Below are 9,697 nucleotides of genomic sequence, written 5' to 3'. Positions count from 1 at the left end.
ATATTATATTATCTGTACCTTTTAATTGTTTTTTATATTTGAAAATGTTACTTTGATCCAAAAACAAACGAAATGGCAATCAGAATACTCTTTCTGTGATACTTTGACGAAATAAAAGTCAAGAAGACAAACAATATCTTATCTTTGTATCTTAAATGTTTAACAAATGTATAGGGTAGGTCGGGTTATCGAAAAACACACAAATTTCTTTTTTTGCCTGACATTTTAATTTTAATTTTAAACATAGAAGTAGAAAAACGAATTTCTTGAAGTCTTATCTATCAAGGCATCGTTGTTGTATGTTCAGAGAATGTTTTGATCATTTGCGAATTCGTGTTCTAAGTTAAGATTATATTTATAGTCAATGATATAATTGTGTTCAATTCTAGGTAGCACTTGAATTATGATAACCAGCTCAGTTGTGTAATAAAATGAGACACTCCTATGTTGTACGTCTCAAGTTTATAGACGCACGTATGTTGTAATATATTGTAATGGACCAGTGCTATGGAATAGTATACTTGTAGTGATCAGCATCTCCGAAATTAGACAAGTATGACATTTCGGCAGAAGACATTGTTTACATCTAAAGAAGGCCGTGTGACGTCCATGTCTCGCAGTATGATCAAGGTCTCAGAAGAGCTGGGCAAGTCACCCGCGTATGCAAAATCAGCTGGGCGTCATACTGGTGGTTAAAACATTTGTATTTTTGTAGTGCGAATCCCAATATCCCTACTTAAAACAGTTGCAAACCGAAGTATAATGGAAATCGCTGTGTTGCATATATGTTTTCTATAGTGGTTGGAGCTTTACTTTGACGTAGGCAAACAGTCTTTACCTACGGGCGTAATCCTTAATATTGACGTGCTCACCTTTTTAATGCAGGAGTTCATTCGCCCTCTTTGACACTAATCAATGACCTGACATTTTATTTCATTTCTGATAAACATTCTGAGTTTAATCTGTCCAATGTGCTTACATTACTGTTTCATCTATATTGTGAACAGAGTTATACATCAAGATAGTTAAACTGTATAGAGAATTTATACCAATCGAAACTATCATTGCGACTTGCCCTAAATATGCTATTGTGCACATCGGACTGGTTGATGATGAAGAAATGGCGGTTATTGACCGTGTTCTCCCGCAGGTCGCTTGGCCCCAATTAAGATGACAACGAAGAACAAACATTGATGTCAGAACAATAAGTTGACTTATAAAGTAGGTTGCTAACGTTCATAATGACATGAAAGCAAGTTGATGCAGAACGTTATCTGACTTGACAAAAAAATGTATTACTAACAATTTTATGGTCGCCTTCGATACAAATCTTTCATTGCTTAATTTAACTCCTGGCTTGACAACAATCACATTAACATTGCTGATTGTCTGAGGCAATAACTATTGCTATTGCCTGTTACATTTTAACTTATTGACATGAATGGAAAATATACCGTGGTCTACTATAATAAAGGTAGCACACCCAAAGAAAGTAGCAATGATGTGACTAATGTCATATAATGCCAGACGATGACACCAAGCAGAGTTAATGTTATCGAAACAGACAGAGTAATGTTAGTAAGACTTTTGTTGAGTCAGACGACGATTTGTCAGATGTGAATGTATTGGAGTGAAATACGACAACCAAAAACAATATTCGCACAAGTTACAAAGCGTTTGCGCCTGTGGCTTTTTTTCATCAATATATGCTATAGCGACTTACCTTTGCTGTTGCCATAACTACTACGACTACTGCACATCTTCTACAGAGATGCCCCTCCTTTCCTTTTTGACAGGTATTCTAGTCTAGTATTATCATTCGATATCCCATATCACGTTTTCCCTGGATTTGTCTTTAGATGTTATAACGTTCAGTCCACAACATGTCAGATTTAACACCACACCCAATGAACCTCAGTGTACATGATACGTATCTAATTAAATTATTTTTTATTCTATTGCCAATTTATTTACTGTCTGGGCTGTAAGTATGCTACATATTTCTTTTCATCAAAAATATATCCTTGCGGTTCTGGGCAGGATTGTGTTGAAACGTAGGCTGCATTACATTTTCATTCTTATTATTTAAATATGAAACGATTATTTTTCGACAAAGACGTTAATGAAATCTAAACATTGATTCCGACCCACTTAGTTTTATCAAATTTAATAATGTAATTTGCATAACAGAAGCTGAAGTATGATATCCGTTTTCAGGTGGAACGCGGATATGAATTATAGGCGCATGACAACATATCTGTTTAATTGCGTGTGTGCTGTTGGTGTTTTTTGTAATAAATCACTCTAAAAATCCTATAGCTAGTTTAATATAGGTTCATATCTATCTTGACATTTCACGACAAGAACCCCCCCCCCCCCCTCCGAGATAAAATGATCTGCCGTAGGTAATGCATTCGGTGTAGCAAGTAATGGTATATCAAATGTTCGTAGACGGTAAATTGTAATTGGTCAAAAAAGCAATAGTCTTACATGATGACGACCATTTCACCAGCTCACGTCATCCTTTTAATGCATTTTTTCGAAGGGGAGGGGGACCATATTTCTAGGTTTTATTTATTACAATTTCAATATAGCTGTATAATTGTTGTTTAAATCGATCACATTTTCCTGATCAGAAGAAGGCTGGAATTGTTCATATATTTGAATATATTTAGTTATAAAGAACCTGCTACTGATGTATTTCATTCGAAACACAATTATTATAAATATTATTTCGCTCCAGATGATTTACTCAATAAATATTTTGGCGCATTTTTAGAGAACCAACTTGAAGTTCACAACCAGTAAATTCAACTCTGCAGTTTTCTGTACGTCGATTACAACATTTGTTACATCTGTGATAGAACGTTGGAATCGTGCCAAACAGCTGATGTTGTTTGAACATAATACACTAAGTTTGCATTTCAGTATATAAACGTTGGTGATGATGAGTGACATGCCTTGATTGAAAAATAACCGAAAATAGGACAGAAATGTAACGATGGGTTGATATGAGCGATTCCAATTGTTTCTATGGTTACTATATCCTCATCCCTGTTCAGGTCAAGTCCATGTAAAAGATATTTGTTTTGGCAGGACTAGGGTTTTACAACTAGATAAGACGTTGAGCCTTTATCACATAACATATTGGAGTAGTCTCCGGAGATTAACATCTGAATGGCGATGCAGGAAGTAGTCAGAATAAAAATAGTACATATACCAACTACATTGAATGCTGGGTAAGCAATTCATTTTTTCTACGACGCTGAAATATTTTACTGTAGTAAAGTAGTGATGTACGTTCCCCGGTGGTGGATTGCTTTTGCACGTTTCAATAAGGCATGTGGATAAATCCTGGCCATATTCAAGCTCTTCAAGTTTGATAACGACATCAAACTACAGGAAAGCACCAGTGCTTTGGAAGTACAAGATAGTCTAAGATTTACTCTAATGGAGGGTCAATCACCCCATTTGCCTTACGTACAGTTACGAGATCTTAGCCGCATTCAATCAAAGATGAACGGATCAACCGATGGATTTGTGTTTGATTATTTTGAGTCGGTTTACAAGGACAGTAGCTCACATCCCGCTTTCCGTTGGATCTTCATCTTAATATACACCGGCATTATCATCCTGAGCGTGGTCGGTAACATTATGGTGTGCATCGCTGTAAAGCGTAACGGGAGTTTACACACACCAACTTATGTTTTCATCTGCAATCTTTCAGTCAGTGATGTGGCAGTATCAGTATTTTGTCTACCGCTCACTCTTGCATATACTCTTACTAACACGTGGAATTTCGGTGAGTTTTTGTGCTATACTGTGGCACCATTACAGGCGGTTTCCGTTCTCGTATCAACATTAACTATGGCAGCAATAGCGATCGACAGATACGTTCTCATCATGTATCCTTTGAGAAAACGGATTACTTTACAAAAAAGTGTTCTCATAATTGTACTTATTTGGATGGTTTCGCTTGTTTTGTCTATACCATTGATAATGTACAGATTATACGAGAAGGAAATATACCCAGAACTATATTTAAACAGTATTCTGTGTTCGGAATCCTGGCCAAATGCTCAAAGCAAACAAGCGTACACCTTGACTATATTTGTTGTGCAGTATGCATTCCCCATTTCATTGATTTTCGTATCTTATGGCCGCGTGTGGACCAAACTAAAAAATCGCGTCGTGCCCGGCGTACTTACACCCCAACAACTACAATCTGAAATGTGCAGGAAGCAAAAAACAAACAAAATGTTGATGGCTGTTGTGGCAGTCTTTGCAGTTTGTTGGCTACCTTTGAATATTTGGATAATACTGTCTGAGTTTCGGTTCTCTATCATAGATGATAAGTGGATTGATTTGAGTTTCCATTTATGCCATTCATTCGCTATGTCTACAACATGCATTAATCCATTTTTGTACGGGCGACTGAGTGATGCTTTCCGCAAGGAATTCCGTCAAATGGCTCCGCGTGTTTTACGGCCACCATCAAGAACAGCATCAAGCCGGGACCGCCAAGCCCAAAATAACCAAGAGTGCAACGGTATCAGTATGAATACATTGCAAAGAGTGGATTCTGATTTGGCTTTTCAACAATCTCAGCGAAGTTGTGCCTACGTCGATAATTCGGCAATTACAATAAATTCTATCAGTACACCTTCATCAAATCCTACACAACACAGTTTAAATCTTATTTAGGTAGATATTGCAATCTATGTGATCAGTATTATTGGAACTAAACACAGAACGTCACATTACTACAATACTTATTGTGTATTTTGTTTCAAAAGTGCTGTTCAACAATCAGCATGCATTTGATAACCGTGTATAGTGGTGCAATCATCCGTAAGCTATTGTGTCTGATCAAATCAGAGATGTCATTCAGAAAAATGCAATGTGTTTAAATTAAGATGATCAGTGACATTGAATTGTTTATCCACGTGATAAAACGAGTGGAAACGTTTGCGAAATACAATGAATCGTGTGTGTAATTACAGAACATTTAATTTCAGGGAAATGGACTGATAACATGTTCTTATGGATTTCTCCATTCATATTTTGTGCAGATGCTTTTCATTGTGAAAGGCTGCGAAAAACAATCACGCACAGGAAAGGAAACAGCAATGTAACAATTCATCAATGACTCCTACATTAGTATGGTTGAATGCGATGAGAGTCATTATTTCCATGCTTCAATTGCCTAAATTATTCTACTAATCTAGATCTTATCCAAAATGTTACCACGGATACACAGTGTATTCGTACAAAGGAATGTTGATCGGAGTGTCCATTCCAGGTACTACATGTTCAGAAAATACATTTCTAGAAAGAAACAGGATTCCGGTAAATGGACAGTTTTAACATAACCATTTCTGTGTAAACCCTAACCGTGAAACAAAGAAAAAATCAATAAAATTGAATTTTACAAAGAAGAGAATATATGCTGTTTGTTTTGGAGTAATATTCTTCCGACGGACAACATTTACTTTAAGTGTGTGTGTATGTACGCGCAAGCGTGTCTGTCTGTCTGTCTGTCTGTCTGTCTGTCTGTCTGTCTGTATGTATGTATGTATGTATGTATGTATGTATGTATGTATGTATGTATGTATGTATGTATGTCTGTCTAGTCTAGCTTGTCAAACGAAGTGGTTAAGTACATGACAATGTATTAAAGACCGTGGTGTTTCGAATTAAGAATTTGAAATGAATGGCACACTCGATTCATATTCCTTTCATTTCCACAGGGAGGTAGTATCGGTGAATACCATTATCTTGATATTTCTTCTTTGACATTTACATGCACTGACATATCCCATACATACAAGGTTTTACTGCATTCATCTTAAATGTTCTTTTGTGTATATATGAAATGGATATGCGTTGTTTGCCAGTGTAATGTACATCCCCTATTATACTATTTATGAGCCAGGTTCAATAAAAAACATGGAATATAAATACTCTGGCCGTTCTAAGTCACAACAACTCACTTCTATGTAACGACAATGCGTACGCGTGTGTACGTCATTAGTTCTGCTGTGTTTGAAATCAAAACGCTCAAAATTGCTATAACTGAGGACAGTATAATTGTATTATTCTCCAATATTTGTCTTCATTCCGAAAAAATCCAAAAAATACTCGTGACCTAAGGGTTGTCTAGCGACTCTTAGTGACAAAGTCACTCACTCGTAGTTTTCATGCCTGAACGACGAAAATTATTAGATGATAATATATAAATGTTCGACGTCGGTTGTCTCGTCTGTATGGTGTCTTTTATGTACCATGAAGGTAAAACGGATCGCTAGCTCTAATGTTTCTACAAATGTTTATTGTGGTACACATATTTGCTGTTACAAGAAACATTTTTATCACTGTGTGTGATCACAGTACACAGACTCCACTCTACTACTCTGGAGACAGACGCATGCAAAGAATGAGCTGCTTGAAGTAAAGTACATTTTGTGAAAGTACGTTTTTAAATAATACATTTCTTCTTCTGGCAAACGGAAGAATATTTTTTTTCACCAGCATTCTGCATTCCTCAGAATTAACGTAATTATATTTTCTGACTTCATGTCAATGATTGCTGTAATAATCATGCTGAGTTAAAACCGTTAACACGTTTAAGGTTGTAAGGCTAGCTTCCGGTAAGAATTAAACGAGGTTACGTGCTCTATACATATTTTATCATTGATCGCATTGATCGTATGTTGGTTCTGTAGCTAGATGTTTTGATTAAACTGAGTTGCCATAGGCAATGGAGAATGCGTCAAACGTGTTCTTTCTATTGATCTGACATGGACATTTCGTTTAACATCGAAACATGTTATTTTAAAGCAGACTATAGTCGTTTTTTTAGTCGGCACTACTTACTGCAATTGACTTTTATTTTTCCGAGAATGTCATTTCAAACCACGTGCATTATTATAGATCACAAGTGCTTTAGCTCTACTTGTTCAGTAATTAGATAGTTCTGCGATTTTAGAGCACAGGTGTCTTACGAATGGTTGAATACTGTCTTTTAATTAGAAGCAAATGTATTGATATATAAAAATATATATCTAGCCAGCCAGCCAGCCATCCATCCATTCATCCATCTGTCGAACCTACTTACCTACCTACTTAATATCTAGTACCTATCAAATGTATTCAACATCCCACTAATATGGTAGAAACCAGAGCGAAAAGATCACCACAATACATTTATCCATCAATCCATCAATCCATCAATCCATCAATCCAGAGAGAGAGAGAGAGAGAGAGAGAGAGAGAGAGAGAGAGAGAGAGAGAGAGAGAGAGAGAGAGAGAGAGAGAGAGAGAGAGAGAGAGAGAGAGAGGGGGGGGGTAGAGAGAGGGAGAGAGAGGGGGAGGGAGGGAGGGAGAGAGAGAGGGAAAAAAAGAAACAGAGGAAGAGGGAGGGAAGGGGAGGGGACCCAATGTCATGTAAGTAATGACAGATTGGTAATGCAATTACACGAATGTAATGCTAATTTTCACCAACGTTACGTTGACATCATATTGGGACTAACTAGGAAGGTGGTAAACAATTATAATGACCCGCAAGGGTTTCATCATCATTTGGTATTCAATCAGAGATCGTATTACTATATATAAACCACTAACAAAAGATATCAACATGTTTACTTGTTGCATACGAATCATGCAGGCCATAGCAACAAACGACAAAAAACACAATCAGAGGTACACACACCGTTATGCAAGATATGCAATATCAAGCCTCAGCTTACAAATTTGACCAATTATGATAAACAGTATTACTAACAATAATTCCCGCATAATCAGAGAGAAATAGCTAATATAGAAAAAAGCCTTTGGCATACATGTGTAACGTGCTTGAGTTGAAATCCTGAGATACCTAGGAAACATTCATTAAACAGAATAACAATCAAAACAAAATAAGAGAGAAGAGTAAATCATCTCTTCTAACTGATAGTGTATAATAACTCTTTACTGTGTACAACTTTAAAGGTAGGGCTATTCTAGGGGAAACATTTATTGACCACTGTAAAAAGTAAGATCATATAAAAGTACACTATGAAATAAAACTGTCGGGCATCGAATCATTATACCGAGCTCAATATTATATTGTAATACTGGTATTCAGGAAATTGAAAAACTGTTTTAATGACGTCACTTTGAACAAAAATGGAATAGTAAAGCATTTTTATGCTTAAAAGTAAAAGAACTCTACATGAAATCTCCGTACTATAAGATCATTTAAGTACAGCGGTGATACCGTGCCAGCAGCGTACTAGTTTATGTTGGCATGTAATCATACTAATACCTCCACTGAAACTTTATTAATAATCTTTTTGATGTCGTAAAACAGTTCCTCCCTTTGGACATTATCTATGTTGGCAGTCACATCACTTTCTGCTTCCCATTTCCGGTTCCGGTATATTTCCGATTATATTGACTCATATGCACTCTTTCACCATACATTTGCTGCTGGGTTTTGACTTATATTTCAAACCCTTTTCGTTTTATAATGACGACCCGGCATGGTCATGTAATATTTGATGGACACCATGTACTAGCTTCGATTGTAATACAAAACTGACACAGGACATCGACATATGGCTAGTCTTAAATGATTTCTAGGACATGAACACCAAAATGCTAAATTCGGAAACACAATTATATTTAAGGATAAAATACAATATCGCAAAGTCTTGCGGTTAACTTAAACTTTAATGGCATTTGTAACAATATCCAGCCGAAAAGAAAGTCTGCAAATTACATCAATCAGCTTGTTTAAGTGTCTAATCCTAATAGTATTATCGCGTTTTTGCCAGTATTCCTTAAGGATACATTCGCATGTTCTATTACGAGAGTAGATACTCTCCAAGAAGTACATCATGGAAAGTAAATCATTATATGCAGGGAACTACCAAAGAAAATTACTCATGGTGACAAAGTGATTCTATACTAGATATATGTTTTTCTTGAAGTGGACGTCGTCGATGATATGTCTTGCCATCTCAAAATGGTACGTGTTAAAGACATCTATGTGTGGTAGAATGGATACATTCAACGTCCATGAAGTGTGTTTGATAAGTTGGTTGCTAACTTTAACATTTACCGAAGATCTCAGGAAGGCTGTAGACTGCTCTTGACATTAAAGAACGCATACTTCCGTCGTGATGTATGGGTTGGTTACTATAATTGAAGGTATGAATATATCACTGATTGGCTAAAAAGAGTTGCATATATAGTGGAATGTGACTGATGAATAAACATGTTCCTTTGAAAAACGGGTTTCCATTTTCCCCATAACTTCAACGTTGATAATGGTTGTATTCTATCAATAAGGTTTGGAAGATTTATACATTGTTGGAGCACTTTTGATAACGAAGTGTTACCGACTCATGCCATGCGTTTGTAACCAAAGTATACTGAGCTAGATAACGAGAACTTTAAAATGGGTTTAACATGATCATACAGTATTGTCTGAGACAAACATACGCCAAATTCAACATACATGAGAAAATAACCTGCAACGGTAACAACGACAAAATAAGGAAATGCAGATATAATGATATATTGATATAATGGGAAAAGACCTCTGATATTGAAAGATAAAATTCCCGGTGATTTGGCTAATGCTGACTGAAAAGGTTACTTCCATTACTGTGAGACAGTGTCGACGTTCTCATAAAGGTATAATACGTCC

The 9,697-nt window shown here is 36.2% G+C and overlaps 1 protein-coding gene across 1 annotated transcript; it reads left to right on the top strand.

Annotated features, from left to right (window-relative positions):
- The first annotated feature begins 555 nt into the window (after nt 1-555).
- LOC144446857 (prolactin-releasing peptide receptor-like) lies at nt 556-4,704 on the top strand. The gene is made up of 3 exons (XM_078136698.1): nt 556-646; nt 1,008-1,150; nt 3,370-4,704. Exons 1-3 carry the CDS (start codon nt 556-558, stop codon nt 4,702-4,704), a joined length of 1,569 nt encoding a protein of 522 aa, XP_077992824.1.
- The last annotated feature ends 4,993 nt before the right edge of the window (nt 4,705-9,697 follow it).

This window comes from Glandiceps talaboti, chromosome 15 (assembly GCF_964340395.1).
Source record: "Glandiceps talaboti chromosome 15, keGlaTala1.1, whole genome shotgun sequence".
NCBI classification, from domain to species: domain Eukaryota; kingdom Metazoa; phylum Hemichordata; class Enteropneusta; family Spengelidae; genus Glandiceps; species Glandiceps talaboti.
This window is presented reverse-complemented; position numbering and strand designations above follow the sequence as displayed.

Excerpts from the sequence above, each read along its gene's own strand:
- LOC144446857 (XM_078136698.1), top strand. The coding sequence starts at position 556 with ATGACATTTCGGCAGAAGACATTGTTTACATCTAAAGAAGGCCGTGTG. Across the intron at positions 647-1,007 it reads CAAGGTCTCAGAAGAGCTGG|AGTTATACATCAAGATAGTT; the intron begins GCAAGTCACCCG and ends TATTGTGAACAG. Across the intron at positions 1,151-3,369 it reads TTGACCGTGTTCTCCCGCAG|CTCTTCAAGTTTGATAACGA; the intron begins GTCGCTTGGCCC and ends GCCATATTCAAG.